The sequence below is a fragment of the Pleurodeles waltl genome, chromosome 4_1 (genome assembly GCF_031143425.1).
Source record: "Pleurodeles waltl isolate 20211129_DDA chromosome 4_1, aPleWal1.hap1.20221129, whole genome shotgun sequence".
In the NCBI taxonomy this organism is placed as follows: domain Eukaryota; kingdom Metazoa; phylum Chordata; class Amphibia; order Caudata; family Salamandridae; genus Pleurodeles; species Pleurodeles waltl.
Window position 1 is genome coordinate 670,158,324 of NC_090442.1, and position 19,921 is coordinate 670,178,244.

At 45.1% G+C, this 19,921-nt stretch overlaps 1 protein-coding gene across 4 annotated transcripts in view; it reads right to left on the reverse strand.

Annotated features, from left to right (window-relative positions):
• MDM1 (Mdm1 nuclear protein) overlaps positions 1-19,921 on the reverse strand; it is a 326,554-nt gene that overhangs the window by 106,870 nt on the left and 199,763 nt on the right. For 3 of the 4 annotated variants that reach the window (XM_069229178.1, XM_069229175.1, XM_069229177.1), the window contains 2 exons: positions 4,882-4,920; positions 4,381-4,556 (listed from right to left, as the gene is read on the reverse strand). In XM_069229178.1, coding sequence (XP_069085279.1) covers positions 4,381-4,556; positions 4,882-4,920 — 215 coding nt within the window. The remainder of the gene's footprint in view (positions 1-4,380; positions 4,557-4,881; positions 4,921-19,921) is intronic. The other variant, XM_069229176.1, reaches the window with a different exon arrangement.

A 19,921-nucleotide genomic window follows, 5' to 3' on the forward strand; every position in this document is an offset into this window, starting at 1 on the left:
CAGTTATCCTCACTCTTAATATTCCTGCAGCTCCGTCACAGCATGGTTGTGAAGAGTGCTTGAGAGGATGGGGCTGGACAGGGCACTGGTTAAGTGGGTAACCCTATTATACAGTAAACCAATGGTGAGGATCAAGGTCAATAGTATGCTCTCTCAGCCAATATCAATTAATAGAGGAATCTTGTAGGGATGTTCCCTATTGCCATTTATATTCATTTTAGAAGTCAAACTCCTATCAAGTATACTGAGAGAAAACCATTGCCATCGAGAAATACAGTTCAGTCCCAGGAAGATAGTGCAATCAAGGTGTGCGGACGATCTGTTGAAAGTGGTGTGGGATCCTGCAAACAACCAAAGTACTATAATTGAAGACATTGTAACATTTGACAAATGGACTGGTCTTAAAATTAACTGGAATACGTATCTACTGATACCACTGACTAAGTGCATGAACCCCTAATCTGGCTTTACCCCCAAACTGTCAGGTAGAGCACACTAGATAGCTTGGTATCCAGTATCATAGGACATCAAGGTGACCCTGACAGAAAATTATTGCAAATGTATAAGTACCATCTCTAGTCTTATACAGAAATGGATTAAACTACCTATAATGCTGACCTGGAAGATTTCTCTTATAAAAAGGTGATCCTCCCCTAAGTTGCTTTATCTCTTTTAAATATTCCAATCCTCCTTACTAAAACTTTCTTCAAACAGCTCAGATCACTGGTAGATAGCTCACTTGGCATTGACTTGTCGACAGACACAAATTTCCTGGGAATAGCTACAAATGCAATATTAGCTCATCAGTTTTGTTGCCCCGGATTTCAAACTCTATTTTCCTTTTGCAGAAGCACTATTCACATATTACTGGCTTAATCCTAACCAGAAAGTACTGCACCATGATTTGAAGGCGGGTTTAGTGGCCCCACCCCACTGTGTGCTGCCATTTTGAAAATACACACTGTCAAAAGCTCAACATGGACCTCGTTTAGGTTAACTCAGATTGCCATTGTAACAGCAGTATACTTCCCACATCTACCAATGTGTAACGACCTGTTAATGGCATTGGCAACCGAAACTGAAGTGATCCAATAACTTTGTCTAAGGGAATTGTCAAAAAGTCCCATTAAACTGATAATCACTTCATAACAATCACTGAACACGCATATAGCTCCTGACTTGTCTCCATGGAAACCACACTTGATAAAATAAATTCATTCTAGCTGGCTATCGGAACCTCCAAACTGGAAACTACTCAGTATGTTAATTGTCAATCCAGCCCTGCTAAATTGATCACCTGCATAAACAACAACATTGTTAACAGGGCAAGAAACAAAACCCCAAAAACGAAAGTCAAATGGGAAATAGAGTTGGGGCATCACATTACAGATGAGCAGCGGCTGTACTGCTGCAGTCAACTCAAAGATATCTCCTCCAATTGCAAGTTTTACCTCATCCAATTAAAATACACCCTGCTGGTATGGCCTCGAATTGTTGGAGACGTAAGGCATCAGAGACACATTTTCTATACAGGACACGGTCCTGCCCATTGATTATTACTGGCAGAAGCTTCTGCACAAACTCAAATCAACCATTTCTTCTGATTTCACTGCAACTCCACTAATGGCGTTATTGGGCTATGTTAAAGGAACTGCCAAGACATATATAGTTAACAGCATTGGCATTGATGGTGGGCAAGATAAGAGTTGCGATGCACTGGAGGGGCAAGTGCACCCCCACTTGTGGAATGTGGTTAGGGGATTTAACTGGATGCACTACATATGCTGAAACATATGCCACCTTGCTACCAGATACGGTTAGGCCCAAAGATTTTTGGGGCCCATTACATACCTATCTCGCAGCAGACAACAAGTGCCTTTGATTTGATTAACAAGTTACTTACCTTCAGTAAGTCCTTACCTGGTGGAGGCCAAATTTAGTCATAGATTCCTTATCTTATAATACTGACCAGACATCAGACTGAGTCCAGAAAATCTTGAGCAGTACCTCGGCGCACTGATAGGTGGCGCTAAATGGTTCTGCATCAGCGTCATAGGCCGCACCGGATGTGAGGTGTGTGGTGGCTATATAGGCACCACCTCAGCACGCTGACATTAGTTTCTTTACATGACTCTTGCTGTACCAGAATCATACAGCCATGTCAGGATACTGATTGATCAGTGTAATGGAAACTAAGGGCCTACAGGAACATTTTCAGGTAGAAAAAACAGTTCGCAGAAACGGAAGGTTAGGACGGTTGAATAAGAATCTGCAGCTAGATAGAGTCTCTACTAGATAAGGTGTTAGCAATAAGTAACTTTTTCATCTGCTAGAGACTTCTAGCTGCAGATTCCTTACATTTGAATAGATACCAAACCACTATCTCCCCAGAGGTGGGTATGCGAACTGGCTCAGACCAAAAAGCTCTGGAGAACCTTCTTGATTAGCAACATGCCCATCATGAAGGACATGACTGTAAAAGCAGTAGTGTTTGGTAAACTTGTGCAAGGATGGCCAAGAAGCAGCCTGACAGAGGTCCAGGACAAGGACTCAGTGAGCTAATGCAGTGGCTGCAGCTTTGGCTTGAACAGAATGAGCCTGCAAGCCCTCAAGAGGCTTCTTCTTGGCCAGTGCATAGCAGAGCTTAATGCGGAGTGCAATCCAAATGCAGAAGGTTGGCTTCTGCACTGCTTTCTGAGGTTGAACACAGAAAAGAGGCATTTCCTTACAGCCGTGAATTCACTACTGGAGCCGGTCCATATCAAAGAGGGGATCCAGATGGCCCCATTGGTGCTGTGGTCAGAGCCTCATAGAATTTCTTCAACTGGGCAGGGGATGCTCTGGCTCTGCGAAATTCTGGGAGGCGCGGAGTGGATCGATACTCAGCAGGGTAAGTGTGGGAGTAGGGTCTAGACCTGTGGCGTTATTCCTATGCCTCATCTGGAGACTTGGACCGGTGCGGTGAAGTCGAGGAATGTTGACTTCTTGGTCTTCTTCTTGTGGGACTTACTCAAAGAAGATTTTGACCTCAAAGACGACCAACAAGCTCTTTAATGTGACTGGGATCTGGAGCGGTGCATGGTAGTCCAGTGCTGAGCGACCAGGAGCTTCAACGCAGGCTCCTGGAACACTTTGGGGTTCATCGTATGGCAGTCAAGGCAAGCCTTGGAGTTGTGGTCTGGTTCGATGCATCATAAGCATGCCAGCTGGCGGTCTGTCACAGAGATCTGTCTGTAGCAGGCTCCTTTGGGGGTAAAACCCACAGATTGCTTAGGAGACATCCCTTAGGCACACTGGGGGTGAAAAAGTTTGACAAAAAGTCAAAAAGAGCAGTTAGGAAGTGACTGAGGTAGCTCTTCCAGATTTATGCTGATGACGCAGAAAGAAAAGAACTGATGTCAGCAGGCTGGGGTGGTGTCTATATAGGTGCATCACATGTTACATCTGGAGCTACTGGCGCCTAAAGCACCGACAGAGAGACGATCAGAGCCATCTACCGGCTCACAGAGATACTACTCAAGAATTTCCAGATCCAGTCTGACACCTGAAGAAACTCCTAAGGTAAGAAACCTGTGGCTAGAAGTTTCTTGAGTTTCTTGTGATTAATTAAACACCACTTCGCTGATCAAAATGCTCCCAAAGGACTTGCCGCTTTGATGTGTTAACTAGCAGATTTTCAATTTATCGTTGATATGATGAAAGATTTCCATTGTATGATGTTATCATTAATGTCCTAAAGTGAACATTAACATAAAAAAAAAAAAAAGACAAATTTGCTAGCTGGGGTTAAAAACTGAATCATAAATTTGCCCAAATGCACTGCTTTTAGCCGCGCACATGATGTCCCAGATGACATTAATCCTATTAACATAAGAACAAACATAGGAAATATTCGTATGTATTCAAAATGTTTGACCCCGATTTGCAAGATGTATGTAAATATTTATATTTTCAAAATGCATGACCCTACATTTATATTTTGTATACTGCATCCCGAGGAACAAAGCTTGCAAAATCCTCTGGGCGATCGCATGCCACACCACTGGAAAAGGGTGTGGCAAGATGCATCCAATTATCTATGCCTCCTAGTTCTTCATTTGCTTGTACTGAAATGGACAACAAAACATTTATCTGAAAAATAGGTTAGTATTTTTTTCTTGTTTCTTGAGGGAATTGGGTGCATTGTGCAACAGGAATTTATGGCAAATGACTACCTAACTGCAATGCAAACTCTTTCAAGTTGTGAGCATTCTTTGCTCTACAACTCGACTGTGAATAGCTGGAATACATTTTAACACACCGACTTGTGAGTATGAACATGGAGGCTATATATGCTGTATTACAATTTTAAGTGTTTAATAAATCGTTACTAAAGCCTACCCTGCGAGGTCCAGCGCTTTAATGTTGGTGCTAAGCGTTTCTTCTGAGCTCGATGTAGATGCAGCATCCCACAGTTTATTATTGTGGGACAGTATCTGGTTCAGATGATCCCGAGAAAAGTGGGTTCCATGCACCCTGTGCCTATACGCTTCTGCTTGGGCTCGAAGCTCTTTCACCTATACATGAGAGTGAACAAAGAATTTATACAGAATATGCCGCAAAAGTTATTTGAAATAAAGAATGTGTAAGACAAACTGCAACAACATATAGCACAGCCACGTTTAAAACGGCAGAAAACTAACAGCACAAAACAAGAGTGCAGTGAACGTTGGCATAAAACAAAAGGCTTCAAAACAGCAAAAGACCACACACGAAAAGTAAATATCTATTGGTACAGGCAGGACATAAAACGACAGGGACCATACATGAAAAAATGGGACGGCCAATCCTTCACAGATGGAAGTGTTGTCCAAGTGTTAAAAGGTTTCTAGTACAACCAACCTCTGCATACCACATAGCACCAAAGGCATTTTGAGAACCCTAATGGGAGGAATACAGAAACAGACTTCAGAATTTTAATATACAATTGTTTTTTTAAAGACGATTTTCTAAGGATTGCATACAAGAAAAAAACATTTGCGCACTGTAACAAAACAAAACCTCCATTTATTACAATCATCAACTTATAGCCCTGAACCCACGGCGAAGACACATAAAGGGGGGAGAGGAGGAGGTGGTCTGGGGGGAATTAACACCATTTAATAATTTCTGTTTTCAGGTTGAGGAGTTATGACCTTGAGGAATATTTTAGATAATGCCCAGCATTGCGGGTGTTTGTCTACTGCTTTCTTATTAAAGGTTAAGATGTTATCATGGATATGGATGCTTTTAATGTTTTAGGCTGTTGCAATTAATAACTGGTACATTGTGAATGTTTGTAATAACTAATCAAGAAATCATCTAATTCAATTCAACTCTCAGGGGGGATTACAAAACAGTGCGGCTCTGATTATAAATTAAGCAGATATATGTGTAGAGATTTAGAGTGACCGAAATTTCTATTACTGCTCAGTATCTCTGCATGTATATCCCCTTATTATGAGGTAAACCCCACTGAACTAGGATAACTGCGCAGACACGGATTTCCCAGGTGGAATTTCGCAATTTTGTTAAGTTTAGCGCATACACTTTCTATCTGCTCTGAGCAGGTGATAAATGACTGTGAGGAGGTCGGTTCGAGGCATTATCAAGGAGGGTTCGGAGTCTGGGTAAGGAAAAGGGATGAAAAGCCTAGAAGGGAGGAATATTACATGATCACTCCACCCCTTGGTGGACAGTCTGGAGGGGGCCACGAATGGGGCTGTGCTTGCACTACGACCCATGGTGATTTTGCAAAATGGGGTCCGGTGTGCCCCACAAAAAACACTGGAGCAGGAGCAGCCTTCCACATATATTTGAGTGGGTATTCCACAGAGGCTTACTTTCTGGAAGTAGGAAAGCGTCTCAGAGAATGTAAAGAGCAGAACTTTGCAGGCAGGTTGTTAGGGTAAATGAGGAGACCGTCTAGGCCTGTGATTCATAACCTGTGATCTGGGGACCTGTGGGGGTCCGCAATGCCTTTTCAGGGGGTCAGTAACTGCTTAGAAAATTAAATAATGTTAACAGATTAATAAAGTGTATACAAATAAAGACGGAATATTTAAAATTAAAAGATTTTAAAAATTTTCTCTAAACGTGAAGTAATTGGAAATTGGAGGCTAAAAATTAAGTTAGTATCCTCAAATTGATCCGGGGGAGTAGTGGAAAGGCATCAACCAGAATATAATCTGGATAATGGGTGGCCTTAAGTGAATTTATGAAAGCTCCAACCTGTTGTTTAAAGTGAATTTCTGATGAGGTTCCTGCTTTAGTATGACCATGACAGTGATGAAAAAATAATAAAGGGGGTCATTCTGACCCTGGCGGCCGGTGACCGCCAGGGTCACCGACCACGGGAGCACCGCCAACAGGCTGGCGGTGCTCCCAAGGGCATTCTGACCGCGGCGGTTCAGCCGCGGCCAGAAAGGGTAAACCGGCGGTCTCCCGCCGGTTTACCACTGCCCTACAGAATCCTCCATGGCGGCGGAGCGCGCTCCGCCGCCATGGGGATTCTGACACCCCCTACCGCCATCCTGTTCCTGGCGGGTCTCCCGCCAGGAACAGGATGGCGGTAGGGGGTGCGGCGGGGCCCCTGGGGGCCCCTGCAGTGCCCATGCCAATGGCATGGGCACTGCAGGGGACCCCGTAAGAGGGCCCCACAAAGTATTTCAGTGTCTGCAATGCAGACACTGAAATACGCGACGGGTGCCACTGCACCCGTCGCACCCCTGCAACTCCGCCGGCTCCATTCGGAGCCGGCATCCTCGTTGCAGGGGCATTTCCGCTGGGCCGGCGGGCGCTCTTTTGGAGAGCGCCCGCCGGCCCAGCGGAAATGTAAGAATGGCCGCCGCGGTCTTTTGACTGCGGTGCGGTCATTTGTCGGCGGGACTTTGGCGGGCGGCCTCCGCCGCCCGCCAAAGTCGGAATCAGGCCCAAAATGTTTTACAAAAAAAAACAAAAGTAAAGGTGTTTTTTTTTTTTCATATTTGTTTGTCATTGAAATAAAATAAGCCATTGTTTGTCTATCTGATGAATGCTGGTGTCTGTAGTTATGTGGACTGTTTTGCGGATCAAAATCATTGCAATTGTTTAGGCTGGGTTCCTCGAGACACAGTAATGATTCAGTGGGGGTTCCCAGACCCCAGTAATGACTAAGTGGGGCCCACGTAAGTCAAGAGGTTAAAAACCACTGGACTAGGCCAAAGTAAAGTTTGCTCTCTGGGGAGAGAAGACGGTATCTATAGGCTAAGGTCAAAGAACAAAGAGAAGTAGGTGGAGTAAAAAGAAGTGTTCAATTCTTTGGTTTAGATCATGGGTACTCACAAACATTTTCCCAGGGGCCGCACTGGTCTGTGAGGTGACTGAGGGCCGAGTTGATGTCAGAACTAAAGTTGAGTTCCAGGACACCCTAGTTACTTCCCTTTCAATTAGCCTCCAATTAAATACTTGCACGTTTATTTAACATTTTGTAGTGCTGGTGCCAAGTCGAATAAACAACAGCACAGTGCTGCTGTTGACCTGGGGGCCGCATGTCAATGTCAGGAGGGCCGCATGCGCCCCCCGGGCCGTACTTTGAGTATCACTGGTTTAGATAATAAAGGGGAGGCCAGACAGGTTCAAAACAATGGGGGGGAGTACAGCTTCTATGAGCCTCAATAATCCTTTTCAACGAAATAAACAGTTCCATGGAATACACGGGTTCAGTATGATCTTCCTCTGCGTCTTCCTGTGGAAGAGATTTTTTTAAATAGCTTCAATGATCTTTTCCTCTCTACCTCTTCATTCAATAAGTTATCTAGCAATAACTCTGACATTAACTGTTGAATTAAACTGTTATGTAAAAACAGAGCACTACATTGTGCTGTGGTTTAGGCATGAGGGTAAAGGCAGCAGAAAGAAATGAAGAATATGTTCACTTTTTTTTAAACAAATGTATACATTTGAACCCAGCAGGTTCACTACCAAATACTGTTAAAGATTTACAAACTTTAGGAATTCACGAATCAAGAAATCTAAAATAGCTTCTGGTTTCCAGGAGCAATTCTGGAAACACTGTAAGCATCTCTACGTACGTGACTGCAAGTGTAATTGTATATCCGAAAATATCTGAAAATGCATGTGCATTTTTTCTCCTGTCTTGCACTGGTAGAGAAATCACTGCCCAAATACCTCCATCACTTCTGGGGGGTTTTAGCAACCAAATACCATTGTGAAAAATAATTATTTCAGCCCTCAGCCCTTGACAGACGTAAATCTTCGAACATTCCTGGTGTGTTAATCAGTTTGGAAACAAAATATATATGCACTCGCAAACAAGTTATTTTTTTGGGTGTGCAAAAACTTTCAGTAAGGCCCTCCCTCACCCTCTCTCCTCCCCAACCCACTCGCCACAGATGGGAGCATACTTACCTGCAAAAATAAGTTCTTGTTAATTTTGTGAATAGAAAAGTGAGGCTACATGTGCGTGCAAGCTAACCCTTCACACAGAAGCAGCTCTATGAATCAGGCTGGCTGAGTGCAGATTTTTAACAGCATATCTTTTCAGAGTATGTGTTGATTATTAAATCATTGTAAAAGAGGAATAATGTAGACATTCACTATTAACCTTTGTTACAAATCAAATGTATATGTATATATATATGCATATATGGAAAATGTCACTTACCCAGTGTACATCTGTTCGTGGCATGAGACGCTGCAGATTCACATGCTGTGCATTATCCTGCCATCTAGTGTTGGGCTCGGAGTGTTACAAGTTGTTTTTCTTCGAAGAAGTCTTTTCGAGTCACGAGACTGAGGGACGCCTCCCTTTCGGCTCCGTTGCGCATGGGCGTCGACTCCATCTTAGATTGTTTTCCCCGCAGAGGGTGAGGTAGGAGTTGTGTATATAGTAAAGGTGCCCATGCAATGGAGTTAGTATGTAGGTACATAATGTGTATAAAACTAGTAAGTATTTACATACTTTTACTTACAAATTTACAGGTTTTATTCAACTTAAAACAGCTACAGGCTCCCGGGGAGGCGGGAGGGCGCATGTGAATCTGCAGCGTCTCATGCCACGAACAGATGTACATTGTGTAAGTGACATTTTCAGTTCGATGGCATGTGTAGCTGCAGATACACATGCTGTGCATAGACTAGTAAGCAGTTATCTCCCCAAAAGCGGTGGCTTAGCCTGTAGGAGTTGAAGTTGTCTGAAATAATGTTCGTAGTACAGCCTGTCCTACTGTGGCTTGTTGTGTTGTTAACACATCTACACAGTAATGTTTTGTGAATGTATGAGGCGTAGACCATGTGGCTGCCTTACAGATTTCTGTCATAGGTATATTTCCTAGGAAAGCCATTGTGGCGTCTTTCTTCCTAGTGGAGTGCGCCTTTGGCGTAATAGGTAGAACTCTTTTTGCTTTAATATAGCAGGTCTGAATACATTTCACTATCCATCTGGCAATGCCTTGTTTGGATATTGGATTTCCTGCATGAGGTTTTTGAAAGGCTACAAACAATTGTTTTGTTTTGCAAAACTGTTTTGTTCTATCAATGTAATACATTAGTGCTCTTTTAATGTCTAACGTATGTTAGGCTCTTTCGGCTAGTGAGTCTGGTTGTGGAAAAAAGACTGGGAGTTCTACTGTTTGGTTTAGGTGGAACAGTGATATAACTTTTGGTAAGAATTTGGGATTTGTACGGAGAACCACTTTATGTTTATGTATTTGTATAAAGGGTTCTTGTATAGTAAATGCTTGTATTTCACTTACTCTTCTAAGAGATGTGATAGCTATTAGGAAGGCTACTTTCCATGTTAAGTATTGCATCTCACAAGAGTGCATGGGTTCAAATGGTGGACCCATGAGTCGTGTTAATACAATATTGAGGTTCCACGAGGGGACTAGTGGTGTTCTCGGGGGTATGATTCTTTTTAAACCCTCCATAAATGCTTTGATGACTGGGATTCTAAAAAGTGATGTTGAATGTGTAATCTGCAGATAGGCAGATATTGCTGTGAGATGTATTTTAATAGAAGAAAATGCTAGTTTAGATTTTTGTAAGTGTAATAAGTATCTTACAATGTTTTTGGCGGAAGCATGTAGTGGTTGAATTTGATTATTATGGCAGTAATAAACAAATCTTTTCCATTTGTTTGCGTAACAATGTCTTGTAGTAGGTTTTCTAGCTTGTTTAATGACCTCCATACATTCTTGAATAAGGTCTAAATGTCCAAATTCTAAGACTTCAGGAGCCAGATTGCTAGATTGAGCGATGCTGGATTCGGGTGTCTGATCTGTTGTTTGTGTTGAGTTAACAGATCTGGTCTGTTTGGTAGTTTGACATGAGGTACTACTGACATGTCTAGTAGTGTTGTGTACCAAGGTTGGCGAGCCCAGGTTGGTGCTATTAGTATTAGTTTGAGTCTGTTTTGACTCAATTTGTTTACCAGATAAGGAAGGAGTGGGAGAGGGGGAAAAGGGTAGGCAAATATCCCTGACCAACTCATCCATAACGCATTGCCCTTGGACTGCGGGTGTGGATATATGGACGTGAAGTATTGGCATTTTGCGTTTTCTTTTGTTGCCAATAGGTCTATTTCTGGTGTTCCCCAGCATAGAAAGTAAGTTTGTAGTATCTGTGGATGAATTTCCCATTCGTGTGTTTGTTGGTGAGCTCGACTCAGATTGTCGGGCAACTGGTTTTGAATCCCTGGGATGTATTGTGCTATTAGGCGAATCTGATTGTGAATCGCCCAATGCCAAATCTTTTGCGCTAAGAGACACTGGGGGTTATTACAACTTTGGAGGAGGTGTTAATCCGTCCCAAAAGTGACGGTTATACCACCAGCCGTATTACGAGTCCATTATATCCTATGGAACTCGTAATACGGCTGGTGGTATATCCGTCACTTTACCGTCACTTTTGGGACGGATTAACACCTCCTCCAAAGTTGTAATAACCCCCATAGTTATGATGAGTTTGTCCCTCCTTGTTTGTTTAGGTAATACATTGTTGTCATGTTGTCTGTTTTGACAAGAATGTGTTTGTGGGCTATTAGTGGTTGAAATGCTTAAAATGCTAGAAACACTGCTAACAGTTCTAAATGATTTATATGCAGTTGTTTTTGCTGAACATCCCATTGTCCCTGTATACTGTGCTGGTTGAGGTGTGCTCCCCACCCCATCATAGGAGCATCTGTTGTGATTATGTATTGAGGCACTGGGTCTTGGAATGGCCACCCTTGGTTTAAATTTATAGGATTCCACCATTGAAGCGAGAGGTGTGTCTGGCAGTCTATCAACACTAGATCCTGAAGTTGAACCTGTGCTTGTGTCCATTGTGTTGCTAGGCATTGTTGTAAGGGCCGCATGTGTAGTCTTGCGTGTGGGACAATGGCTATGCATGAAGACATCATGCCTAGAAGTTTCATTACAAACCTCACTTGATAGTGCTGGTTTGGACACATGTTTAATATTATATTTTGGAATGCTTGAACTCTTTGTGGACTTGGAGTGGCAATGGCCTTTTGTGTGTCGATTGTTGCTCCCAAATATTGTTGTATTTGGCATGGTTGTAAATGTGATTTTTGGTAGTTTAGAGAGAACCCTAGTTTGTGTAGGGTTTCTATGACGTATTGTGTGTGTAGAAGACACTGTTGCTGAGTGCTGGTTTTTATTAACCAATCGTCCAAGTAAGGGAATACGTGCATGTGCTGTCTCCTGATGTGAGCGGCTACTACTGCAAGGCATTTTGTGAATACCCTTGGGGCTGTTGTTATCCTGAATGTTAACACTTTGAATTGATAATACACGCCTTGGATTACAAACCTTAAGTATTTCCTGTGGGAAGGATGTATGGGTATGTGGAAATATGCATCCTTGAGATCTAATGTTGACATGTAGTCCTGTTTTCTGAGCAAGGGAATCACGTCTTGAAGTGTTACCATGTGAAAGTGATCTGATTTGATGTAAAGATTCAGTGTTCTGAGGGCTAATATGGGTCTCAGTGTTTTGTCTTTCTTTGGAATTAGGAAATACAGGGAGTAGACACCTGTTCCTTTTTGATGATTGGGTACTAGTTCTATTGCTTGTTTTTGTAACAATGCTTGGACTTCTAGTTGTAACAGGTCTAACTGTTGTTTGGACATATTGTGTGCTATTGGAGGCACATCTGGTGGCAATTGTAGGAATTCTATGCAATAACCATGTTGGATAATGGCTAGGACCCATGTGTCCGTAGTTATGTTTTCCCAGTTGTGGTAATATGCAATAAGTCTCCCCCCCACTGGTGTTGAGTGGTGGGGGTTTGTGACATTGAAGTCACTGTTTGGTTTGACGGGTTTTTGGGCTCTGGAATTTCCCTCTTGTGTTTGGGAATTGTCCACCCCTATATGTTCCTCGAAAGACTCCTCTCTGATACTGGCCCTGATATGTGGGTCTGACTTGTGAGGTGGAAGGCTCTGTTGTTTGGGAACAAAACCCCCCCTCTAAAGTGCGGCTTTCTAAAAGTGCCTCTGCTCGGTGGGGAATAGAGCGCGCCCATGGCTTTGGCCGTGTCTGTGTCTTTTTTTGAGTTTTTCTATTGCCGTATCCACCTCCGGCCCAAACAATTGTTCTTATTTGAACGGCATATTCAGCACAGCCTGCTGGATTTCTGGCTTAAATCCAGAACTCCGGAACCATGCGTGCCTACGAATGGTTACTGCAGTGTTCACTGTCCTTGCCGCCGTGTCTGCTGAGTCCATAGCCGACCCTTATTTGGTTGTTCGAAATAGTTTGACATTCATCAACTTCTTTGGGAAGGTGCTGAATGAGATGTTGCATTTCATCCCAATGTGCCCTGTCGCATCGAGCCGGTAGGGCCTGAGAATTGGCAATCCACCATTGATTGGCTGCCTGTGCTGCTACCCTCTTGCCTGCTGCATCGAATTTCCGACTTTCCTTGTCGGGCCGTGGTGCGTTTCCTGAGGATTGGGAGTTTGCCCTCTTTCGGGCTGCTCCCACTACCACTGAATCAGGAGTTAATTGTTGTGTGATAAACACAGGGTCCGTTGGGGGAGGTTTATATTTCTTCTCCACCCTAGGCGTGATGGCTCTGCCTTTTACTGGGTCCTGGAACACTTGTTTGGCGTGTTTTAACATGCCTGGCAGCATTGGCAAACTTTGGTATGCGCTGTGGGTGGATGACAAGGTATTAAACAAAAAGTCGTCCTCCATGGGCTCTGCATGCATTGCTACATTATGGAATGTAGCTGCCCTTGAAACCACCTGCATATATGCAGTGCTGTCCTCAGGTGGTGACGGCCTTGCCGGGTAGCAATCGGGACTATTGTCTGAGACCGGTGCATCATACAAGTCCCATGCATCCGGGTCATCTTGTGACATCCCTGTGTGTGTCGGCTACTGCATCATTGGGGGTGTTGCTACCGGGGACAGGTGTGGCGAATGCAATGGAGATTGCTGTGACGAACCTTGGTGGTGTTTTGTCTTTAGCCACTTTCGCTTTTGGCTGCATTTCCGTCTCCTGGAATGCTAGCTTTCGCTTGATTTTTAGTGGAGGAAGAGTTTGGATTTTCCCCGTGTCCTTCTGTATGTGCAGCCTCCTCTGGGTATGGTCTGGCTCTCCCATGCCCAGTTCTTGTTCAAATCTGTGCCCTTGAAGCTGACTTGAAAGGCCTTGTTCTTCTGTATAGGAGCCTGGTTTCGGCTCCGAGGCTGCATGTTTCGGCACCAAAGCTTTTTGTACAGTCTTTTTCGGCTCCGAGGAAACCTTCTTGACTTTTGGTGTGCCGAACTCTCGGTGCCGAGTTTGTTCGGAGCCGGTATCCTGACCGGAGTCGGATGTCTTCGGCTGTTGGGAGGCCTTTTTCGGTGCCGATGTTTGGTCACCGTGTTTTCGGGTTAAGCCATGGCCTGTTGGCGGTGGCATCCCCTTGGCCTTTATTATTTTTGAGTGAGTCTTTGCCGGGGCTGGTTTACTCACAGTTTGTTGCTGCGTCTTCGGCTGCTCACTTTCGGACTCGTCCGAATCTCGAATGGAGAATCTCTCCTCTTCCTCGACGTCGATCTGCTTGGCAGGGGGCCGACGCCATCTGGAGTCTTCGAGCTCTTCGATCTCGTAGTGTTTTCTTGGATCGAAACGCCCGACAGGCCTCGCAAGTATCCTCCCTGTGTTCTGGAGACAAACACAGATTACAGACCAGGTGTTGGTCTGTGTAAGGATACTTTGCGTGGCAGTTGGGGCAGAAGCGGAAGGGGGTCCGGTCCATGAGGTTTGGAGATGGACGCAGTCGGGCCGACCAGGCCCCGCTGGAGAGTGGAAGCCCCGAAGGGCCACCGGAGCGCTTCTTTCTTCGGTGTCGATGTGCTAACACTAAACCGGTACCGAGCGCGAACAATACCGTCAAATTTTCCGATAACTAACTAACTTTTCCGAATCAAAAATACGGAGCGAAGAGGAACACGTCCGAACCCGATGGCGGAAAGAAAACAATCTAAGATGGAGTCGACGTCCATGCGCAATGGAGCCGAAAGGGAGGAGTCCTTCGGTCTCGTGACTCGAAAAGACTTCTTCGAAGAAAAACAACTTGTAACACTCCGAGCCCAACACTAGATGGCAGGATAATGCACAGCATGTGTATCTGCAGCTACACATGCCATCGAACATATATACATATGTATAAATGGAAAATGTCCCTTACCTAGTGTACATCTGTTCGTGGCACGAGACGCTGCCCATTCGTGGGTTTGTTGGTGATCTCGACTGAGATTGTCGGCTAACTGCTTTTGAATTCCTGGGATGTACTGTGCTATTAGGCGAATGTGACTGTGAATCGCCCAATGCCAAATCTTTTGTGCTAAGAGACACAGCTGTGATGAGTGTGTCCCTCACTGTTTGTTTAGGTAATACATTTTTGTCATGTTGTCTGTTTTGACAAGAATGTGTTTGTGGGCTATTAACGGTTGAAATGCTTTCAATGCTAGAAATACTGCAAGTAGTTCCAGATGATTTATATGAAGTTTGCTTTGTTGAGCGTCCCATTGTCCATGTATACTGTGCTGGTTGAGGTGTGCTCCCCACCCTACCATGGAAGCATCTGTTGTGATCACATATTGAGGCACAGGGTCTTGGAATCGCCGCCCTTGGTTTAAATTTATAGGATGCCACCATTGAAGCGAGGAGTGTGTTTGACGGTCTATCAACACTAGATATTGAAGTTGACCCAGTGCTTGTGTCCATTGTGTTGCTAGTCACTGTTGTAAGGGCCGCATGTGTAGTCTTGCGTTTGGAACAATGGCTATGCATGAAGACATCATGCCTAGAAGTTTCATCACAAACCTCACTTGATAGTGTTGGTTTGGGTGCATGTTTAGTATTACATTTTGGAATGCTTGTACCCTTTGTGGACTTGGAGTGGCAATCCCTTTTTGTGTGTTGATTGTTGCTCCTAAGTATTGTTGTATTTGACACGGTTGTAGATGTGATTTTTGGTAGTTTATAGATAACCCTAGCTTGTGAAGGCTTTCTATGACGTATTTTGTGTGTTGAAGACACTGTTGCTGAGTGTTGGTTTTATTAACCAATCGTCTAGGTAAGGGAATACGTGCATGTGCTGCCTCCTGATATGAGCAGCTACTACCGCAAGGCATTTGGTGAATACTCTTGGTGCTGTTGTTATCCCGAACGGTAACACTTTGAATTGGTAATGCACACCTTGGATTACAAACCTTAAGTATTTCCTGTGGGAAGGATGTATGGGTATGTGGAAGTAAGCATCCTTGAGATCTAATGTTGACATGTAGTCCTGTTGTTTGAGCAGGGGAATCACGTCTTGAAGTGTCACCATGTGAAAGTGATCTGATTTGATGTAAAGATTTAGGGGGTCATTCTGACCCCGGCGGTCAAGGACCGCCGGGGCCAGGGTCGGCGGGAGCACCGCCAACAGGCTGGCGGTGCCCCGCAGGGCATTCTGACCGCAGCGGTTTGGCCGCGGTCAGAACAGGAAAACCGGCGGTCTCCCGCCGGTTTTCCACTGCCCTCATGAATCCTCCATGGGGATTCCAACACCCCATACTGCCATCCTGTTCCTGGCGGTTTGCCCGCCAGGAACAGGATGGCGGTATGGGGTGTCGTGGGGCCCCTGGGGGCCCCTGCAGTGCCCATGACAATGGCATGGGCACTGCAGGGGCCCCCGTAAGAGGGCCCCACAAAGAATTTCAGTGTCTGCTTAGCAGACACTGAAATTCGCGACGGGTGCAACTGCACCCGTCGCACCTTCCCACTCCGCCGGCTCCATTCGGAGCCGGCTTCCTCGTGGGAAGGGGGTTTCCCGCTGGGCTGGCGGGCGGCCTTCTGGCGGTCGCCCGCCAGCCCAGCGGGAAAGCCAGAATGGCCTCCGCGGTCTTTCGACCGCGGAGCGGCCATATGGCGGTTCCCGCCGCCCGCCAGCCTCAGAATGAGGCCCTTAGTGTTCTGAGTTCTAATATGGGTCTCAGTGTTTTGTCCTTTTTTGGAATTAGAAAATACAGGGAGTAAACACCTGTTCATTTTTTATGGTTGGGTACTAGTTCTATTTCTTCTTTTCGCTTGGACTTCCAGTTGTAACAGATCTAAGTGTTGTTTGGACATGTTGTGTACTCTTGGAGGCACATTTGGTGGTATTTGTAGGAATTCTATGCAATAACCATGTTGGATAATGGCTAGGACCCATGAGTCCGTAGTTATATGTTTCCAATTCTGGTAATAATGTGTGAGTCTCCCCTCCACTGGTGTTGTGTGTTGGGGGTTTGTGACATTGGAGTCACTGTTTAGTTTGTGGGTTTTTGAGCTTTGGAATTTCCCTCTTGTTTTAGGGAACTGTCCACCCCTATATTGTCCCCGAAAGCCTCCTCTTTGGTATTGGCCCTGGTATATGGGTCTGGCCTGTGAGGTCGAAGGCTCTGTGCTTTGGGCCCGAAACCCCCGTCTAAAGTGTGGCTTCCTAAAAGTGCCTCTGCTCTGTGGGGAGTAGAGCGCGCCCATGGCTTTGGCCGTGTTAGTGTCTTTCTATAGTTTGTCTATTGCTGTATCCACCTCCGGCCCAAACAACTGTTGTCCGTTGAAAGGCATATTCAGCACAGCCTGCTGGATCTCTGTCTTAAATCCAGAGGTACGTACCCATGCGTGTCTCCGAATGGTGACCGCAGTGTTTACTGTTCTGGCCGCCGTGTCTGCTGAGTCCATAGCCGACCTTATTTGATTGTTGAAGATGGTTTGGCCCTCCTCTACAATCTGTTGGGCACGCTTTTGGAACTCTTTTGGAAGGTGTTCAATGAAATGTTGCATTAATTGGCTGCCTGTGCTGCCACCCTTTTGCCTGCAGCATCGAATTTCCGACTTTCTTTGTCGGGTGGTGGTGCGTCCCCAGAAGTTTGTGAGTCCGCCCTTTTCCGGGCTGCTCCTACTACCACTGAATCAGGAGTCAGCTGTTGCGTAATGTACACAGGGTCCGTAGGGGGAGGTTTATATTTCTTTTCCACCCTAGGTGTGATGGCTCTGCTCTTGACTGGGTCTTGAAACACCTGTTTGGCGTGTTTTAACATGCCTGGTAACATTGGCAAACTCTGATATTGGTTGTGTGTTGATGACAGGGTATTGAATAAGAAGTCATCTTCTAAAGGTTCTGAATGCAATGCTACGTTATGAAAAGTTGCTGCCCTGGAAACCACCTGCATGTAAGCAGTGCTATCTTCTGGTGGTGATGCCCTTGCCGGGTAGCAATCCGGACTATTATCAGAGACTGGTGCATCGTACAGATCCCATGCATCTGGGTCATCTTGGCTCATCCCTGTGTGCGTTGGTGACTGCACCATTGGGGGTGTTGCTATTGGGGACAGATGTGGTGAGGGCGGTGGTGATGGCTGTGGAGAAAACTGTGGTGGTGTTTTTTCTTTAGCCACTTTTGCTTTTGGCTGCATTTCCGCCTCATGGAATGCGAGCTTCCGCTTCATCTTAATTGGGGGAAGTGTACTTATTTTCCCTGTGTCTTTCTGTATATGGAGCCTCCTCTGGGTATGGTCTGGCTCTCCCATCCCCAGTTCTTGTTCAAAGCTGTGGCCTTGTAGTTGTGAGGAAAGGCCCTGTTCGTCCATTTAGGAGGTTTGTTTCGGCTCCGAGGCTGGGTGTTTCGGCACCAAAACCTTTTCAGCAGTCTTTTTCGGCTCCGAAGAAACCTTCTTGGATTTCGGGGTGCTGATTTCTCGGTGCCGGATCTGGTCGGAGCCGGTATCTCGGTGCCGAGTATATTCAGTGCCGGTATCTCGACCGGAGTCGGATGTCTTCGGCTGCTGTGAGGCCTTTTTCGGTGGCGATGCTTGGTCACCGTGCTTTCAGGTAAAGCCATGGCCTGTCGGCGGTGGCGTCGCCTGGGCCTTCATGATTTTCGTGTGAGTTTTTGCAGGGGGTTGGTTTACTCACAGTTTGTTGCCTCGTCGGCTGCTCACTCTCGGGCTCGTCCGAGTCCAAATCTGGAATGGAGAATGTCTCCTCTTCTTCGACCTCGGTGTGTCCGTCCGGTGTCGACGCCATTTGAAGTCTTCGAGCTCTCCGGTCCCGCAGTGTCTTCTTCGAGCGAAATGCCCGACAGGCCTCGCACGTATCCTCTTTGTGTTCGGGGGACAAACACAAATTAAGGACCAAATGTTGGTCTGTATAAGGATACTTAGCGTGGCATTTGGGGCAGAAGCGGAATGGGGTCCGTTCCATGAGCCTTGAAGACGCACGCGGTCGGGCCGACCAGGCCCCGCCGAGGAGTGGAAGCCCCAAAGGGCTGCCGGAGCTCTTCTTTTCTTCAGTGTCGATGTGCTATCACTAACCCGATACCGAGCGCAAACAATACCTTTCGAATTTTTCGATTGTTAACTAACTTTTCCGAACCGAAACACGGAGCGCAGAGGAACACATCCGAAGGATAATGCACAGCATGTGTATCTGCAGCTACACATGCCATCGAACATATATATATATATGTATATATATATATCTCAATCACAGCTACCCTACGCAAGATTCTAACAAGGTATCTGCTTTACCTTCTGAACTTTGCTTTATGAAATGCTTTCTGAACCGCAGTGGCTAAGAAATGTGTTAAGACAACAGAACAGAACAAACAAACGTTTACCAAAGACATAAAAAGTCTGTTGTGACATAATGACATTTTAAATAATGCCATAGTTATATATTTCTCAGTCAAAGGTATTATTAATACAACAGTCAAAAATACATGCTAGCCTGAATTACCCAGCTCTACATCATCACAGCTTATTTTCCACAAGTAAATTGAGTCTCAGGTCTACAGGGTGATTTAGGTACACAGTTGAGCATAAGTGGTGTGCTAATATTCCTTGCATATAAGCATACCGCTACAAAAACAAGAGGGCTTGCAAGGGAAACAAGCCTTAGGAGTGTTTTGTAGCGGTTTTATGATCAAGTGATGTAGCGGAATCAATGGGATGTATCATTCCTATTAGTATCTTCTATTTCCCAACCATCTTTTGAGATTTTGCTTAGGTTTTCTGAGTCAGCTTCATTATTTGCCCCTTCGTTTTGGGGAACGATAATCTTTTAGACTTTCTGCAAGAACGTTTGCTCCTAGAAAGGCCTAATTTAGAGTTTGGTGGAGGGGTTACTCTGTCACAACATGATGGATATCCCGTCTGCCATCTTACAAATACCATAGCATATAATGCACATGTAATAAGGCAGATTTGATATCTGTCATGATGTGACAAAGTAGTGAGCACTGACTTCCTTTCAGATCACAACAAATTTATGACTGGTGTTATTTTATATCCTTGGTGGTAATTTAAGACAGTGCTCACTCTGAACACCTTTTATCACAGTATTATTCAAACAGAATTCTGGAGGTGGTAATGTGTGA